The sequence below is a fragment of the Carya illinoinensis genome, chromosome 5, assembly GCF_018687715.1.
Source record: "Carya illinoinensis cultivar Pawnee chromosome 5, C.illinoinensisPawnee_v1, whole genome shotgun sequence".
Classification (NCBI taxonomy): domain Eukaryota; kingdom Viridiplantae; phylum Streptophyta; class Magnoliopsida; order Fagales; family Juglandaceae; genus Carya; species Carya illinoinensis.
Genome location: NC_056756.1, coordinates 29366323 through 29385731, shown reverse-complemented (window position 1 = coordinate 29385731; position 19409 = coordinate 29366323). Strand labels below are relative to the sequence as shown.

The window sequence follows — 19409 nt, the reverse complement described above, 5'->3', positions numbered from 1 at the left end:
TCCCTTTAGAGCCATACCAAGCCTCGGACGAAATTGGTTTCAAGAACCAAACCAAAACAATCCCAACCCGATTGCACCTAAACACTAGTTGGATGGAAACCAGTTGGTTGTGTTTTGATTTCACTTCTGCCCATGACTGAGCTACCAACACATGCCACCTCCCTTTCCACCAATCCCTAGTGAACCTTCAAGACCCTCATGAGTTGGTTTGTCACCTTATACCCCAAAGAAGGCCCAAACAGATTTGACAAAGGAGAAGGGTGAGTCATGTCATGACTAAACCACCACCTTACTCTTCTTTTTCTTTCAAGTATATGATCACTTGGTAACCAGCCAAGCACCATTCCCTCACTTGAAAAAGCCTCCAAAATAATACTTAAGACCTACAAAACAAAACAAAAGGATCAAACAAAATAGATGTAGAAAATTGCCCAACTTAGAAGACCCCTCACCCGGCGGCATCTTGGCATGACATCATGCTTGATTTTATTTTTGCTCTTCCTCCTTATGCACCATGACCTGCCCTGCACTCTTAGGGTAAATTTTCACAAGTGACACAAGGTTGAAACCTTGCACTCATCACCACCACTGCCCACTCCACCAATCACAAGCCACCCTTCCAAGCCATGACCTGCACCCCTCCCTCATTGCTTCCTATAAAAGGCCTATTCACTCTCTCATTTCCTCCACATCTCATCTCCAAGATCCTCTTGAGCAATGAGATCCTTCTTCCTTCTAAGAGTTTAGAGAAAATCTGAAAGATGTGTGTGCTTGAGTGTTTTTGGTAGTTCTTGAGAGTTTGTGTTGTGAGCTTAAGAGAGCCACGGAAATTGTAATTTTTCTTACCCTTAATCTTAGTTTTCATGTCAAGTTTTACTTTTAAGTGTTAGAGTGATCTTTGGTTGAGTTTGGAAAAGGTTAGCACGTTTAAATTCACAATCGGGTTCATTAAGATTTTGTTAAGAGTTTTTTAAATTGTTAAATGAAAATTTTAGCTATTGCATGTCTTAACATATTTTGATATAATTTATTAATGTCTTAAAATGATCATTGAAGGTTTGATTTTGAATTTAGAAGCATGCCATAATAGATTTTAATTCTCCTTGTGTTAATCATCAAAGCATGCCTGATTTTTAATTAAGTTTGTGATTAAGGCTTGAAGTTTTGATTTATTTCACCTAGGCTTGATAAATGAGAAATTAGAAACCTTATGATTGGGATAAGAATGAAGATACATGTTTTGGGTGAGTTTTGAAGCATGCCTTTGTGATTTAGGCTAAGATCTAGCATCAAGTTTGATTAAATGGTTATTAAGGAAGATTAAGGTTTTTAGCCATGATTAAGTGTTGAGATGAACCAGCTCATCACCTAAGAATTAGCTTTTATCATTTCATTAAGAACTATAGTGATTATTTGTGATTAAAGGAAATTACATATGCATGCATTCATAGGGATCAATAGTTGAAATCACACTTAAGTATCAACTAGAGTGCATGCCACGGGTTGAGTATATTTGAGCTAGTTGCACTTTAAATTTTACAATTATAAAAGTATAGATGGTCTTAGAATATGAGAAATATGAGCTCTATGTAGTTTAGTTAATTTTGAGGTTTGTTTGCAAATAGTGAAAAATTAAGGCCTTAGTGCCTAGTGGCAATTCTTAAGAGTTTAGGGGTATTTTCATAAATACCCATGTTTTTAAACCTTCTTGCTACGAACATATTCCGTAGTGGTATAAATCTTAACTTAGTCCGAATTTGATTTTAGCTACTATGATTTTTTTAACTCAGGAAGTTTGTAAGTTGGTCTATAACTTACAATTTGATAAATTATTTATGATTTATCAATAAATGTCACATTCATATTATAATTGTCATTTTGAGCATAAAACATCTTGTTATATGATACATTGAATGCATGACTACATGACATATAACATTTTCACCATTTTTAGCATGTTTCATATAAATGTCATTTTCACATGAAAGCTTGCTACGTATGCATATGTCATGAACTACATTTTTCAAGCAAAGTATAAAAATAGTTTTTGTCATGACCCCAAAGGCTAGGAAGGTGAATTATCTTAGTGGAACTCCTATGTCCACTCTGGAGTGTTTAAGAATAGAGTGGTAACCCATGGGTTGATGAAGAACAATCAACGGGCTTCGAACTAGTTCCTTTTAAAGAAAGCCAGAGTGAAGTCAAATGTTTTGACACCTAAGGCTGGTGGGTGTACATATTATGATGTTATGTTATGTTACCAATGCACTGAGAACGAGTCTGCAAACAACGTAGTTTCAACGTGAGTTGTACTACGGTCACCAGCAGGTACTCACAGTGCATATAGGGAATTGTGACGATACCATACGTTATGATATTACGATTAAGTATGAATTGCTATAAATGATGAAAAGTTATGATGCTTTTGTCAGTTGAAGTGAAAAATGTTCTCTGTAAGAAAATGTATGTCTCAGTTTTTCTAAAAATGTTGAGGAGTCTGGATGGGAGAATACATTGATTTTTTTGCATTGCATGCATTTCATATATATCATTCATCATGCATAATTTATCTTTGTGCACATTGATTGTCTAACTTATTGAGATTTCAAGTAAATCTCACATCTTATGGACCCACTATTATTTCACTCGGAATGATAGAAGTTGTGTCAGGACATGATGAGGATGGACTAGATGGACCAGTGGATCCAAGTGATTGAAGAGGAGCTGAATCTCGAGAAAAGATTGGACCTCATCTTGATATTTATAGCGCTAACCCTTCATGCACTAGAATGCATGAAGTAGTTGATTTAGTTTTGAAAACTTCATACGATGAATAATTGTACTAAGATTATGCTACCGTTTGCCTTGAACTTATGATGGTTATGAATGAATTGGGGCATTTTAGTTATTCTGACATAAGTTTTATTTAGTCACTCTTAATCTGCTACGAATATTGCATTCTACTCGATGCACTGATAGGATGCATTGCATGTTAACTGTGATGTATGGAGGCATGTAAACTTGTGTTACATATCCTGACGCTCTGAGTCTCCGTTCCATCCCAAGTGGAGGTTGGAGCGTCACAATTATAGTTAAATGAAGGAAGTTTTAAAACAAGAATACAACCAAGTTTCTGGTTGTACAAGTTAGTGCTGAAATATTCTGCTATGCATTATGTTTTAGTTCAAACCAATCTATTTTCATCTCTATTTTCCATTTCATATCTCACTCAACTAAAGTTACTTATTTGAGTAATAAACTACTGAAAAAAGAAGGGCAAAACCAGCCATCAATTAAGCCTTAGCTCTTTAGACTTCTTGGTTCCAACAAGGTTACCAAAAGCTGTCAAATATCAATTTTGGTGAAATTTCCACATTTTGATACTTTCTTGTTCCATTTAATTCCAAGTAAATTCCTATCATCTATACATTCTTAATCCATGATTTTCAACTATCTTTCATGTAAAAAACTCAATAGCCCTTATTGGACATTAATCATGTTACTAAGCATGTTTACGAATTTCTTTAGAATGGTTGAAATGAGGAGTTTAAATGGCTTGACTTAGTGCTTAGTATGGAAGTATTACATGATATTGTTGTATAGAGGGTGTAACGGGTCCAGTTCGGTTCATTTTTGTACATTTTTTAGAACCAAACTGGTATACACTAGTTTTAAAAATTTAAGAACCGATATAACCTGACCAATTCACTACCGAAACCGCACCTTCTAGTTTTTCCGATTTCAGTTCGGTCTAGTCCGGTTTTGGTCCGATCCAGTCCAGTTTTTTCAATTTTATGGATTATCTATGTTTCTAATAATATGACGTTTACATATACTAAACTATTAATTTATTTATCTTATAGTATAAGTACTTTATTTTATAATAATCAATACATACTAATATAGTATTAAATTTAACTATAGTCTATATAAGTTGTAGACTTTTTATATGAGAATATATAATCAAATGTGTAAAAATGTATTTACAAAAAGAATGTATATATTGATTGAGCTGAAATATTGTAAAGTTTTATACATTTAGAACCAATATATTTTAATTCTTTCATTACATTATTATTGGTTTTAGATGGAAAAATGATTAAGATGCATAAATCCGAGTTGTGATTTAAATTGACAAATAACATGGTTTTTACTTAATATTATAACTTGTGATTTAATTGAAAAATATTCTTTTACATGCATAACATATTTTTAATATTCTATTCTTTATTTTTATTTTATTTCTAATTTTTATTTTTATTTATTTTTACATAGGCTAAGAAATGGAGAGCTTTTCATTTATAAAAGGGAATGCACTTTTGGTATTAATGAATTGATCATACTTTTTCTATAGGACTTTGATGACAACTTTTTCTATGGGACTTTGACCTTGATATGCATTTATTCAAAAGGGACTTTGACCTTGACCTGGAGGTTTTTTTTTTTTTTTAGCCAATTAAGTTTCATTCACGCACGGGATTGGTTTGGGTTTTAAAAAGAGAACTGCACGAGCTGGGACTTCAAGTATAGCACGACATCATTTTATTTTCATTCAGCGTTGTGACAACAATTATTCTCTCTTGGGCCATTTTTCAGTTGCACCTTGTTATTCTCTTGGGACCTAGAGCGCCGCACACCAAATTTGCACAGTCATTTTCAATTCACCTCGAATACATATTTTTCTCTGGATTCATTCACGCAACAGCGCCATTGAAGAACTCCTTGAGGAGTCCAATTGCTACTACAGTCCAGCCTCCTCAACTGCTTTCAATTTCCATCTCCATTCATTTGGCTTGATCTTTTCATTCACTACTTTTTATTTAATTTCAATTTGAAGTTTAAGGTGTATTCTTGATATTTTTGGATTAAAAGTTTGGGCATTTTATTTGCTGTTTATTTTATTTTATGTCAGTTATTTTTCTTGTTTCTTTAAACTTCCATTAAATATGCATTTCAATTACATTTTATATTAATTTCAATTTATTATTTAATTTTAAGATTAATTAAAATTGTTTAGCTCAGTTAAATCTTTAATTGTTAATTTCAATTTGTTAGTTTTTTACGTTCCATTTCGACACTAAAAAAAAATCCAAAAGTATGAATCTAGTCTATGACTAGTGCCGTTTTTATTTCCGTTGCACTCTTCCATTCATTGTACATATCATTACTTTTATTTGTGAAACTTTTCACCATTTTATATGAGTTTAGATTTAAAAAACTTTCCCCGAAAAGACGATGTAGGAATTTTATTTCTAATTATTACACGACATCCTCCTGCATTTGGGATAACCTTTGTGCTACTCATTTTTGAGTGAGTCATGTATTATACAATTTATTATGCCAAAAATGTATTTATCATTGATATATATATATCAAAAATAGAAACTCTACTTGAAACCGGGCTGTGGAACTCCAAAGTAACCGAGTGCTACTTTTGATGAAAAATTTTATTTGTTCGCATTTTTTCTGTTCATTTCATTCCCTCTCTCTCTCTCTCTATCAATTTTTCCTTCCCCCCCTCCTAAAGCACAGAGGTACCCCCTTCGTCTTTCCCAAGATTCTTACTCTCCCTCTGTTAGTTTGATCTCCTAGCGAAGATGAAGACGCGCCCCTCCCTCCTTTCCTCTGCCTTGAACCAGAGTCCTCCCCCTCCCTCCCTTCCTTTGCCGACCAGAGTCTTCTTCTTCGCATGGCAGTTCTGTAAAAAAATAAAAAATAAAAAATAAAAAAAGCTTCATAGAGATCCGTTCTATGCATTCAGGTCGAAGCTATTTTTGGGAATTTTTCCGTAGCCAAACGATTCCAAATTTCTTTATCTGAAATATAGTGTTCTTGCTGTAAGAACTTTATACACTTAATAGAAATGGTGAAAACAGAGAGACCAACTTAGTCTCTGCTACAACTTCATTCTAATTTAAATAGTGCAGTGTACGTCATGGTTTTACACAAGTAAATATGAAAAGGAGATATTACAGCTTTATAAGAATAAATATAGAAATATACAGGATGGAAATAAGACTTCTAGCATGATAAAAGGGAAAGAGGAAAATCAGGGAGGTATTGAACATGTTGGTTCTGGAGAAGATTGATCTACAGCTATAAGTTTGGAAAGTCCATGATCATTGGCTTCAAGTGTGGAATGTCCAGACTTGATTGGTCTAACACCCCCTCTCAAAGTGATGGGGATTAAAATCACCATTAGTTTGGACCATAGGAAATTAAACAGAGAGGCAGTGTGGCCCTTGGTGAAAATATCGCCAATCTGATCTTGGGTAGAAATATACTTCACTTGAATGTCTTTGTTGAGTACTTTTTCCCAGATGAAGTGATAGTCGACTTCGACATGTTTTGTGCGAGCATGAAAGACTGGATTGGAGGCTAAAGCAATAGCTCCAATATTGTCACACCAAATAGTTGGAGTGGAAGGTAGGAGCACACCAAGCTCCTTCATAAGCATACAGTACAGTTCCGTAGTTGCAGTGGCCAAGCGGCGGTATTCAGCTTCTGTGCTACTCTTGGATACGATGGGTTGCTTCTTGGATGTCCAGGTGATGAGATTTTGACCAAGGAATAGAGGCCATAATCAATACTACCCTTAAGGTAGAGAAGCACTCTTTTGATTGCAATCCAATGGGGCTCATGAGGATTGTGCATAAATTGGCACAATTGATTGACAGCATATGCAATGTCGGGATGCAAAATTGTACAATATTGAAGAGCCCCAACTACACGACGATATTCAGTAGGATCAGATAAGAGCTCACATTCGTTGGAAGAAAGTTTTGGTCCAAAGGTTGATGGACAGTTAAGAGGTTTAGCACCCACCATTTTGGTGCTGTCAAGCAGATCAGTAATATAACGGGTTTGACGTAGATGTAGCCCATGTTGATCACGGCTGGCTTGGACACCTAGAAAGAAACTCAGCTCACCCAGATCTTTAACAAGAAATGAATCCTTGAGAGATAAAACAAATGAATCAATAGCATCCATGTTGGAACTAGTGACGAGGATGTCATCAATGTAAACCAACACATATAATTTTACTGAATCAGTAGCATATATAAAAAGTGAGTAATCAGCAGTGGACTCAATAAAACCATATTTCAACAGAGACTATGATAAACGGCGAAACCAAGCACGTGGTGCTTGTTTGAGGCCGTACAAGGACTTGTGCAAACGGCACACATAATCTGGGTAATTCTCATCAACAAACCCTTGAGGTTGCTCCATAAATACTTCTTCATCCAAAAACCCATGCAAAAAGGCATTTGAAATATCTAACTGGTGTATATTCCAGTTAAAAGAGATAGTTAAAGCAAGAACCATTTGGACGGTTGTGTCTTTCACTACAGGTGAAAATGTTTTGGCATAGTCAATGCCATATTGTTGATCAAACCCCTTGGCAACTAGACACGCTTTATAGCGCTCAATACGACCATCAGTGAGCCTTTTGATCTTAAATAACCATTTATTTCTAACAACATGCTTACCGGATGGACGAGGGCAGAGTGACCAAGTTCCATTCTCCATTAATGCGTCAAACTTAGAGCCCATCGCAGCATGCCAATGAGGAGAAGAGGCAGCTTGGGTGTAGGTGGAGGGCTCAGCGTCGGTGACTACCGTGGAAAGAACTTGCAGGGGATGCTGAGTGGAGTATTGAGAGATGAAATCTGGAAAAAGTTTGGGTTTGGAATTATCGGTCATGGAGCGGGTTGTGACACGAGTGGGGTTAACGTCTTGGCTGTTTGATAGTGTGGAGGCCGACGGGATGGAGGGAGGAAATGAAACCGTAATGGGGGGATCAATTGGGGGAATTAGTGGATTTTTGGTGAATGGTCCGAGAGGGGAAAGCTAGGAGTAGGGGGTAGTGAAATCGGCTTCAGGATTGGGAGAAATTTGGGTTGTCAATGGTGGAAATGAGAACAATGGACGAGACATACCTGGGGAGACCGTACTCTGTGAGGCAGGAGAAGAGAAGACTCCATCATGTGCAACAGGAAATTCTTGTTCATTGAAAATGGCATTTCGGGACACAAATACACGGCCAGTGTTGTAGTCAAGGCACCTATACCCACGTTGTTGACTCGCATAGCCTATAAAAATGCATTCTTTACTGCGGAAAGAAAGTTTGTGAGTTTCATAGGGTCTAAGTAAAGGAAAACATGCAGAGCCAAAAATTTTAAGATGTGAATATTTGGGAACCTTTTTATGGAGCATGTAAAAAGGCATCAAATGATGTAAGACTTTGGTGGGAAGGCGATTAATAAGATAAACAGATGTGAGGAAAGCATCGGGCCAATATGTATTTGGTAGGTGAGATCGAGCGAGAAGAGTTAAGCCGGTTTCAACTATGTGACGATTTTTTCGTTCGGCGATCCCGTTTGGTTGGGAGGTATGAGGGCATGTTAATCGATGGAATATGCCCATTTTCTTGAAAAAAGGATTTAAAGATGATGGAGGTAAATTCACCACCGTTATTAGTTTGTAATTGTTGAATTTTACAAGAAAAGACATTTTCCACGAGAGTTTTAAACTGTTTAAAAATTGCCAAAACCTCATTTTTAGATTTAATGGGATATGGCCAAGTAAAACGAGAAAAGTCGTCCACAAAAATAACATAATATTTCGATCCACCAACCGAATACACAAGAGACGTCCATACATCAGAATGAATAAGTGCTAAAGGATGAGTTGTTTGACGAGTTGAGTCACTAAAGGGTAATTGTTTGGATTCCCTAAAGGACATGACAAACAAAATCCTATTTTATTTGGTGTGGAAACATCTAAATGTTTAGAAGTGACCAATTTATTTAAAACAACTTGAGATGGGTGGCCAAGACGATCATGCCACGTGTCGAGAGTGGTGGACACACCAAGTTTAGCCGTGAAACAAGAAATTTTATTGGAACTAGATTTATTGTCTGCAATTGGATAGAGTCCGTTCTTAACTTGCCCTTGGAGTAGTAGTCGCCCTGTGTTGTTCTCCTTCACAGAAAAATCATTTCCAGTCAGTACAAAATAACAATCATTATCCAAACAAAATCGGTTGATAGAGATTAAATTTGAGGAAGCATTTGGACAATGAAGAACATTGGATAGAGTAAAATTGGAATGATTTGAGGCGAGAGATGTGGTACCCATATTTTGAATCACCAAACTTGAGCCATTTCCAACTGTGATAGTCTCTTCTCCTTCATAGGGCTGTGCGGTGGTCAGGTTTGCCATATTATTGGTAATGTGGGCATTGGCCCCACCGTCTGCATACCACACCTGTTGAGCATAAGAAGTATTACCTTCAGCAGCCATAACAGCAAGATCAGATGGTGGTAAGCGGCCTTGATAGGAGAAATTAAACCAATTGTAGCAATCAAGGGCCATGTGACCCTTTTTACTACAGATTTGACAAATGGGTTTGTTGTCACCAGAGTGAGGTGCATCTGGCCTGTTGCTAGAGGGCCCCACATGAGATGGGGGACGTGTAGTTGGTATAGGCAAATGAGTTTGGGAGAAAGCACCTGGACCTTTATTCTTGTTTTGCGCCGTTGACTTTGAATAAGTAGCTGCAAAAGCAAAATTATTGTCAGCGGGAACAGAGGGGCTAGAGGCCTCCATTAATGTCTCAAAGTTCAAAAGCTCGGTCTGGAAATCGTCTAGAGAGAAGTCCTTGTCCCTAGTTGCAAAGGTAAAGGCAGTGACAAAGGGCATGAACTGCAGCTTGAGTCCACTCAAAAGGTAAGTGATGAGGTCTTGCTCTTCCACGGGTTTGCCGGCAGCAGACAGTTGGTCTGAGAAGAGCTTGGCCTCTTCAATGTAAGAGAGGCATAAATGAGTACTTTGGGAAATGGTTTGAAGTTGTCTTTTGAGAAAGGCAACACAAGATCGTGAGGCCGAAGAGAAACGGGTTTGAAGAGCATCCCAGACTTGCTTGGAAGTCTCCAGATTAAGGACGATAGAGACAAGTTTTTTAGTGATAGAGGCATAGAGCCAACTGAGAACACATTTATCCTTCTTAGACCATTGAGTATACTTCGGATTCAGAGATCTGTCAGGCAAAGTTTTGGCTGGAGCAAGGCTGGTACTATCAACGAGTCCAACCATGTCGTGACTCTTCAGGAAAGCAAGAAATTGGATCCGCCAGGTGAGATAATTGGGGCCATCCAATTTCGGAAATTGAGTTGAAGTTTGGAGAGAAGAGGCCATGGTGTTTGGCTTTTTTTTTGTGCGGAAGCTGGGTTATAGGAACGGTATTGCTGTGCGTGAGCCTTAGCTGGCTGATACCATGTAAGAACTTTATACACTTAATAGAAATGGTGAAAACAGAGAGACCAACTTAGTCTCTGCTACAACTTTATTCTAATTTAAATAGTGCAGTGTACGTTGTGGTTTTACACAAGTAAATATGGAGAGGAGATATTACAGCTTTACAAGAATAAATATAGAAATATACAGGATGGAAATAAGACTTCTAGCATGATACAAGCGAAAGAGGAAAATTAGGGAGGTATTGAACACGTTGGTTCTGGAGAAGATTGATCTGCAGCTACAAGTTTGGAAAGTCCATGATCATCGGCTTCAAGTGTGGAATGTCCAGAGTTGATTGGTCTAACACTTGCAAAAAAATAATCAAAACTCTTGAAATGTTTAGATTGTTTTCTGAGTACGAACGAACCTAGAAGAGGAAGGAATAAAGAAATGAAAAGTACCAAATTGCGATTCTGAGTTGCATTGTTGGAAATGGAGGAAGAATGTCTTCGTGTGTATTTTTTGAAACCAAAGAAAGAATGTCTTCGTGTGTATTTCTCGAAACCAGAGAGTGGTCGTGGTCGTTGTTGTGGAATGGGAGGGGTTGCATGTACACCATAACATTTAGCTTTGTACACCATCTGTAGCAAGTTGGAAGACCCACTCGGTTTGCTCCAAAACAACTGCTACTGGGAATAAATTTGTGAACTTTGATGGTAAAGAAATAATGCGTGCAACTGCACACCATCACCTACAAACAACAAAAAGGGTCCTTGCTTTTAGCAATCGAAACAGAGCTTGGCTTTCTTGGGTTTACCTTAGCCGCTGCCTCACACCGTATCCACCACAGTGATCACCTCCGCGAGCTTCATCCACCACCCTGCTCAGCCACCTTGCACCATCTACCACATACATGCACGGATGCAGCCCCTGTTTTGCATCGTCAACAGCAACAGAAAACTCTACAACTTGATGATGAAACCACCACGGCGACTCCCACAGCCCAGCTCGGTCGTGATACCCAGACCGTCACCAGAGTTTTCCACTGCCTAGTTACGTCGCCATCGAGCTCCACAAGATCAGCTACAACTCAGTTATGCTACTCTCTGGACCATCTGCCATTCTACCACCCTCACTCGCGCATGTTAAGCTACACCATAACCAACTGGGAGACATGACCAAATCAACACCACCATACCACCTGTCTTCTGCTGATCCTAGCTACTGACGCGTTCAGCTATTTTCCTCAGTGCCCAGCTCAGCCGTGTACTACTCCTTCCGTCGAAGTCCCTATGCCATTAACTCAGCCAAGTCACCATCGATTTCCACCCTGCCCCACCTTCCTCGGTGCCCAACGCTAGCTCCATCGCACCTCCCCTTCACGGTTACTCCGTTTTGTCATTGTTCTCTCGGGTAACTATACCGCCCAAGGAGTTTTTATTCTTCACTTGTTAAGAAACATGCATACGATTGGTTGTGATTTGTTTTTTTTTTGTTTTTTAAATAAAAATCAGCTGATGCCGCGGGGGTTCCCCAATGACGGTTGTGTATACAAGAACTGTTTTATATTATAAGATTAAAATTTATATATGTGATATCAAATATTATATTCAAAATTGTAAGATTAATTTTATATTATATCACATGTTATATTAATTTTATGTTATGAAATTATAGACTAGAATAATAAGATTAGAATTTTAGATTATATTAATTAGCAATTTAACATATAATATATATATAATATAATATAAAAAATTATAAATATATATACCAGTCCGGTTCAGTTTAAACCAATTTTCAAAATATGAAAACCGGTACTACACCGGTTTAGGATCAGTTTTGGATTTTAAAAACCAGTAGCGCACCGGACCACTTACAAATTGAACCAGACCCTGGTTTGGTCTGGTTCAACCAATTTTTCAATTTTTTTTTACACCCCTATCATTGTACCTTAGAGAATCTAATTATGATCAATGTGACTATAAGCTTAGTAGATGATGAGTTTCATGATAACTTAAATTGTTTATTTAACTGAATATCATACTGATAACATGTGATTTTGTTGAAATGATATATGCTCATTATTTAATTGTTTACTAGGTTAATTAGCATTTGTTTATCTTGCTCAATAAGTTCTTAAAACTCAACTATTTTCCTTTTAAATAAGATGTTATTTTGTTGAAATGACATATGCTCATTATTTAATTGTTTACTGGGATGTGAATAAATGCTATAATCAAACAATATCAAATGGAATTTCTTGCAACTGTTGCTTTTGCAAGATCATGTGCATTTCTTTTAAGCAGTGAACAAAAGGAAATGACGCTAATGGTCTATGACAAACTGAATGATAAAAAGAAATAACATCCCCAAAAATGGAATTTTACAGTATTTCCTTGTCAGTAAAGGAGATAAAAAACGAGCTGTTACTCCCCAAATGACAGAACACAAATGTATGAACTTCCGATATATAGAAAGAGAGAAGGAAATCATCATTGAACTTCCAGGAGAGATCTTTGCACTTATACATACAACTAGGATGATAAAGCAGCACCAAAACACACAAGTAGACAACAACTTAAGGTAGCAGCATATGTACAAATGTATATTGCTGTTTACGAAGGAACAGTCGAAATTAAAGATAAAGGACTACTGCGCCAACTGCGTGATGAACATGGGATTGAATTTGCTATAAAGCCTGTTTTCATAAAGTCTATCAAAAAGTGACTCCCCCAATCCATATTTCCTCGCAATGTCAGAGTGGGCCCTAGCTGAATGACTTGTGGATGCGCCGGTAACTATAACTGCTGTTTTGTCAGCAGCGAAATTAGCCAAAGGTATCAATGCCTCCGGCTCCATCGCCAATGAGGCATCTACCAGAAAAATGTGACTGAAATGCCCAGCAGGTATGCCTTCATTGTGTAATCGAAAGCTACTAACGAAAGTTGACAAAATTACCCTGAATTTCCGAAGTTGTTGTAATGAAGGACATGTAAAACATTCCCCTTTTATAGGACATGAAAGAAGAATGTCAGCAGGTACCCCATCCATCTCTCGAAATGCAGCATTGGCTCGAAAAATATCCGATTCTAAAATTACCTTTTTCAAACTTCTGGTCAGCACGTCAGATGTGTTGTTTGTGGGTGCACAGATAAGAATTCGACACTCAGGAGAGATCCGATATATTTCACATACTGCTTCTTGAACAACAATTCCAGTACTTGATAGTTTTTCTGGATCCATTGCAGTGACTACACAGCGGGGGCCACTGAGAAGATATGGTGGTGATCCCCGCAAGCTTGAAATGTGACGAATTGCAGAGACCTTGTTTTTACTAACTTCATGATTGGCATGAAGCAGACTGGGTGGGTTAAGGTTGTCCTTTCGGGATATACAATATTCAGGAAAGAGGAAGTTCTGGATTGAAGGATTTGATGCAGTTTCAACTGCTTCATGAGCCCTCTTTAGGCACACTCTATTGAAAGAGAAGCTGATGTCGTATTTTCTGGAAGCATAGTGTTGAGAATGAAAATTGTCTCCGAAGTCCACTAATACGCGAGTGCTCTTCACCACACGACAGACAAAACCCTGTTTTCCATTTAGAACGTCAGTATTATAGACAATATGGAAGAACCAACCCGTGCTTTGGTCAGCTTTCAATGTTTAGATTGCTTGTGCTATTCCACTATTTCGGTCAAATTGATAGTGAAAACTATAGGAAGTTATGATTATATCCCTAAGATAAAAAGGAATAAAATAATAACATTCAGATAACCAAGATAAATCGTGTTACAATAACTAAGATAAAGACCAAAATAACATTATGAATCATGGCAAGGAAAAAAATATGCTTCTATCTGTTTTTTCTAAATGGTATTATTTTTATTATTGTCTTGATTCTTTGCATACATATCCTTGCTACCAAAATAATATGCAAAAAATACCCATGTGCTTCATCCACAAGCTAAATTTCATGACTTTATCATGCATAAGTTAATGGAAGATCAGAAAGCTTACCTGAAAGGGCTCAATCTCTGTACCCGAAGGTCGTGCATAGACCAAGTCCCTCGATAAAAGGAATGGCCGCCTCTCAGGAATAGAATCAATCTCAAAAACTACAAATGTTTTATTCTTCTTCTTAAGATTTCCACTAAGATTTTTGTCCTTGGTTGATTCTTTATAGATTACTGCTTCCTGGAACTCCAAAGTCACATTCTTCAAGAGGAAATCACTCCATTTCTAATTCGAATAAAAGCATCAAGTTAAGAAATGAATAGCATTCCTCCATCACAAAACACCAGAGAAGAAAATAATATAGCTTATAATTATACAAGAGATTTCTGCAAACAAGAATGTAAAACACTCCCTTAATTTAAGAACAGCTTTTTTTTTTTTTTTCCGTGAAGACTTTAAAAAAAGAACTTGGCTCATGTCACTTGCCACACTCACCTATACAAAAGATAGAACATTGGGGGCACAAAATAAGTTGTGGTTCTAACGGTAACTACAACTATATGGTACAAAAACATTGATTGTTGCCAACCATCAGACAGAGTGTTGTATGATTGATTCAATGAATGAGAATTAACAAGCTAGTTCAGTTTTGACAACAAAGCCACTTCATGAATTATTGATATTGGCAGGAATATAAGCCCCTTCTCTCACACCATGGAAAGCACTGAATATGATAAATATGCACAACAGAACTAAAATCCTATATATATATATAAAGGGAATAACATAACCATACAACATATATGTCTTATTTTATTGACTTAGGTGAACTATAATGACCTTGTTGACATGCCAACATTGAGGTTCAATCAAAACTGGTTTTTTAAGTGGTTCTTGTGTCATTTCTACTTGTCTCTAGTGAGGAGATCTCTTACTAGTGTTCACTGCATCTTTTCTGTTCCTTGCAGTATTTGCATTGAAATACAACCAAAATTGTTTCGGTATTTTTTTTATTATATAGTTACGAAGTTTTAAAAATTGTTTATCATATAATAGAAAATTTTGAGAGGGAGCAAAACTATCCTTATTAAGTTTTCATAAATTTTCAGTATTGCAAATATTTCAAATTTCAATGTGGGTATATGGTTATTAATACTTTTTTGAATTTAAACTGATAAAGAAGGACCACTGAAATTTATCGGGTGATTCCTAACAAGATGAGTTGACCATTATAATAACCAACCTACTCCATCCCTAATTATTAACAAAGTACAGTACGAGTGCTAACTACCATAAAAGGACATGATATCCCTAATTTTTAGTTTTCACTAGAACTTTCAGCAGCAGGAAATAACAAGAAAATCATGAATTATTAAAATTAACTAAAAACTTTAGCATTAAGCAAGATTTCAAAGTGGACAATACACGAGGTTTGATATATACCGAGTTATTTGCTTTACAATTAAGCTACCTTAAAACAGCAATATATATATATATATAGGGCTGTTATGAGTACCTCCAAGTAGAAATCCTCAGCATATAACAGAGCAGTAAAGTAAGCCTTATACGTTGAAGGAGACAAAGGCTGCCTCAGAATTTCAGGCACGATGTTCTCCTTGATCTGCCGTTTGATGTACTCAGGAATTGCAAATATAGGTGATGTACCCTTTTCCAATATATAACTCTGTTTTCTTTCTTCATTTCCAGGAGAAGTAGTAGTTGGACATAGAACTGGCTTAAAGGTTGGAGGGGGCACAGCGGAAGATGAAGATGACCCAGATGGAGGAGGCCATTTTAGGGAAGATGCAGATGGCTTAGGAGAAGATTTTGGAGGATTAGGGAGAACTGGAGAGGAGCTGGAAGAGGATGGGGGCAGATTGGATATAGAACTTGCAAATAATGATGTTGCACCCACTTTTAATATATAACTCGTTTTTCTTTCTTCACTTAATGCATGAGATGTAGTTGGATATGTGACTGGCTTAGAGGTTGGAGGGGGCTTAGGGGAAGATGAAGATGGCCCAGTTGGAGATGGAGGTCCTTTATGGGATGATGCAGATGACTTAGAAGAAGATTTTGGGGGATTTCGGGGAACTGAAGAGAAAATGGAAGAAAATGGGGGCAGGTTGGAAGAAGAGTGAGGATCAGTATAAGAAAATGAAGGTGGTTGCACTGAATTTTTAAAGTTTGGAGAAATTTCGTTAGTCCTTTGGGAAGATTCCTGAACATATGGCTGCTTGATTATCAATGAATTTCTTATCCGTGAATCTACATCGACTTTGGCTTGATTTAATGAAGGACTAGGCGCTGAATTTGGTAAAAGTGGTTCATTATCAGGGTACAATGTGGTTCTGGTTCTTAAAATTGATTTACTGGTTCTTAGAATTGATCTATATACTGAATGGATGTTCCTCGAGGTAGTGTCATCATATTCATCACCATCAACAAAATGTTCTGTATGGCAACAAAGAATGAAACGCAAGAATTCTACAAACAGAGACATATCGTACTTCTGGTGTGAAAACGAAGGGAAACCAGTAAACTGTCTGATTGCTGAGAAAATGGAACAAATTTCAAAACATTAAACATGAAATTCACAACCTAACCTAGCATATGAGAGATTAATGTTTATCAGGTCCAACATAGTTCTTTTAGATGCATCAAGTTCAAAATAGTTAGCATCCTGTTATTTTAAATTTGCTACTTTTAACAGTGATGAAAGAAAGAGATCCACTCGCTAATAAAGTATTTCTCAAATTAAAATAGCAATAGAAGAGAGAGTCAGACAGATCGTTTCAAATATACGGGAATAAAGATAATATTGGACATGACTATATCAAGCGTGCAGATCCTTTTTAGTGTTTGCGGGTGCGTAGCGAGAGAGTGTGCGTGTGTGTGTGTTTGGACGAAGGGAAAAAGGTGAGTACAGGTAAAGGAAACAAATGTAGAATATTTGTAGTTCTTATTTTACTTTTAACTCCAAAACAAAAACAAGAAATAAATGGGTGATCGGGATTAATCTTGACTTCTCAACCTTTTCCCAATTAAAGATCTAGCAACGGCCAAGACTTTCATTACTGTTTTAAAACTTTCCCAGAAACCAAACAGGTGGCCGAAAAGGCAATCGAAAATCTGAGAAAACGGGGCATACGGTGCATGGCAGAGTCTAGAAATTACCTGGAGTTCGCGAGCCAAAGATTGAGCCCTGACTAGCTTGTTGTTACAAGGGAGACACTGACTTGATGATGCTGAAGCTCACTGAGAATTCAAACAAAGAACGGAGGCCAAAAAGTATTCAGAGAATTTCAAAGAACCTTGTGTCTGAAGATACTTCCTTTTCTTTTCATGGTACTCTGCATGCTTTACAGCGATCAGTTCATGAATTTTTCTTTTTTAAAGTATCTACATTTTAAAAGGTGGTGCTGGCCCCCTCTAGCACAAATGCGGACTTTATTTATTTATTATTATTATTTTTAAATATGTTTTTAACCTCTTTAATTATTGAAATTAAAAAATATATATAAGTTTATTAATAATCAATTACTTAATAATTAAGAAAAATAAAAATAAAATAAAATATTCTAACTGTAACTTTAAGTGGTAATATTCTAACTGTAGCATTTTTCATATCAGGATAACAGTATAATTTGTGAGTTGAGATAAGGTGATATGAGATGAAAGTTGAAACTCGAATAAAATATTTTTAAAATATTATTTTTTAATAATATTATTATTATTTTAAAATTGAAAAAAAAGTTGAGTTGTTTATTATATTTTATATAAAAATTTAGAAAAATTATAATGATGAGATGAAATATTTTTACAATCCAAACAGGCCTACGAGAATGTGTTCCAATGTACTTCACTTTTTTCATGCATTTTTTTATATATTTAGATATTTTATAAAAAAAATCACGATATTATTTAAAAACTATTGTTTAATCACTAAATAAAAAAAATAAAAAGTAATCGAAGAAATGTCTGGAGATCACCCCCTAGTGGCCACGCATTTTTCAAAGATGAAAATGAGACGATAGTCATCAGATTTCATTGAAAATTATGCATCCACATCAGAATATTTAGGGCCGTAAGTCAAATTGATAAAAATTAAATAAAATTAAAAAAAAAATATAAAACACAGAACTGATCAAGCAAAAATAAAATTAAATGAAATGATTTCCTCTTGAAAAAAGTGATTTTCGAGTTTGATCAAGCAAAAATCCATTCAGATTATGTTGGATATATATTTTTAAAATAGTTACATATTATAGTTATTATTAATATTATTTTAATATTTATTTTGAATGTTATAAATGATCAAATTTATAAAAGGTTAATACGCATTATTGACGCTTTTGCTTATAATAAAATAAGTTTTATATATACATATATACACATATCATTAAATTTTCAATGTCTTAGCGGTAGTAAAGCACATATATTGACTCCCTGTGAACCGGTTCAAACCATCTATTGGGGCTCCGATATCTCGTGTCCATATGATTATTGATGAGGGGGAATATTGTGTTTTAAATTATCAGTGCATTCTGAGTCAAAAGTAGTACTTCTTCGATCCGTTTTGCAAAGAAGTCTCTTGTTAAGAGCATTTTAATCACATACTCTATGTTGATGGAGCGCATTTTAAAAAAGCATTTTAATCAAAAACACGTCGACTAATCTTAGATCTCCTAACTCCCTCCCTCCTTCCCATTCCCTTCATCCCTCCTCCTATCTACGACTCCACCCTTTCCCAAATCAGAAACACATCGACTCCCCAAGGCCTGGAGCGTCACCATTGAGCCATCGTTGCCACCTTCACCTCCATCCCTTGGATTCGTGGCTGTAACCTCACCATTGAGACACCGTCACTCCATCCCAAGGCCTGAAACCAAAGCCCCTCTGATGCCTTCTCCCAAATTTGAAATCCTAATAGCTTTGCCGCCTCCCCTCTATTGGACTCCCCAAAGCCTGAGGCCAACCCTCTCACCACTAAGCCTACCGTCGTTAGTTGTTACCGTGGTGCAAATCTCCATTTACATTGTGGTCTGGGTTCCCCCAAGTAAAAACTGAGGTTGTTACTCTATATCTATCTATCATGTACTTTCTTCTTTGTTTTAATTTTTCTTGCATCAATTGTCCCTAGAATTAGTCTATGGATTTATGTTTGCTAAGATACGTCTCCTGCTCAATGCGATATCTAAATCAAGCCT

General features: G+C 36.5%; 1 protein-coding gene across 3 annotated transcripts; it reads right to left on the bottom strand.

Annotated features, from left to right (window-relative positions):
- Nucleotides 1-12714: 12714 nt before the first annotated feature.
- Nucleotides 12715-17579, bottom strand: LOC122309984 (probable RNA helicase SDE3). Of its 3 annotated transcripts, none has more exons than XM_043123835.1 (5): nucleotides 17377-17579; nucleotides 16325-16752; nucleotides 15716-16075; nucleotides 14263-14484; nucleotides 12715-13833 (listed from the first exon to the last, which is right to left on the bottom strand). In XM_043123835.1, exons 2-5 carry the CDS (start codon nucleotides 16700-16702, stop codon nucleotides 12895-12897), a joined length of 1899 nt encoding a protein of 632 aa, XP_042979769.1. In that variant the 5' UTR covers nucleotides 16703-16752; nucleotides 17377-17579; the 3' UTR covers nucleotides 12715-12894. The 3 variants fall into 3 exon arrangements, with proteins under 3 accessions (XP_042979769.1, XP_042979768.1, XP_042979770.1); XM_043123836.1 differs by having other exon boundaries at nucleotides 13048-13250; nucleotides 13345-13833; nucleotides 15716-16752; XM_043123834.1 differs by having other exon boundaries at nucleotides 15716-16752.
- Nucleotides 17580-19409: the final 1830 nt, after the last annotated feature.

Coding starts and splice junctions, on each gene's coding strand:
- LOC122309984 (XM_043123834.1), bottom strand. CDS start 16,702: ATGTCTCTGTTTGTAGAATTCTTGCGTTTCATTCTTTGTTGCCATACA. Junction 14,485..15,715: donor CTGAGGATTTCTACTTGGAG/GTACTCATAACA, acceptor TATTCGAATTAG/AAATGGAGTGATTTCCTCTT. Junction 13,834..14,262: donor CAGAGATTGAGCCCTTTCAG/GTAAGCTTTCTG, acceptor AATGGAAAACAG/GGTTTTGTCTGTCGTGTGGT.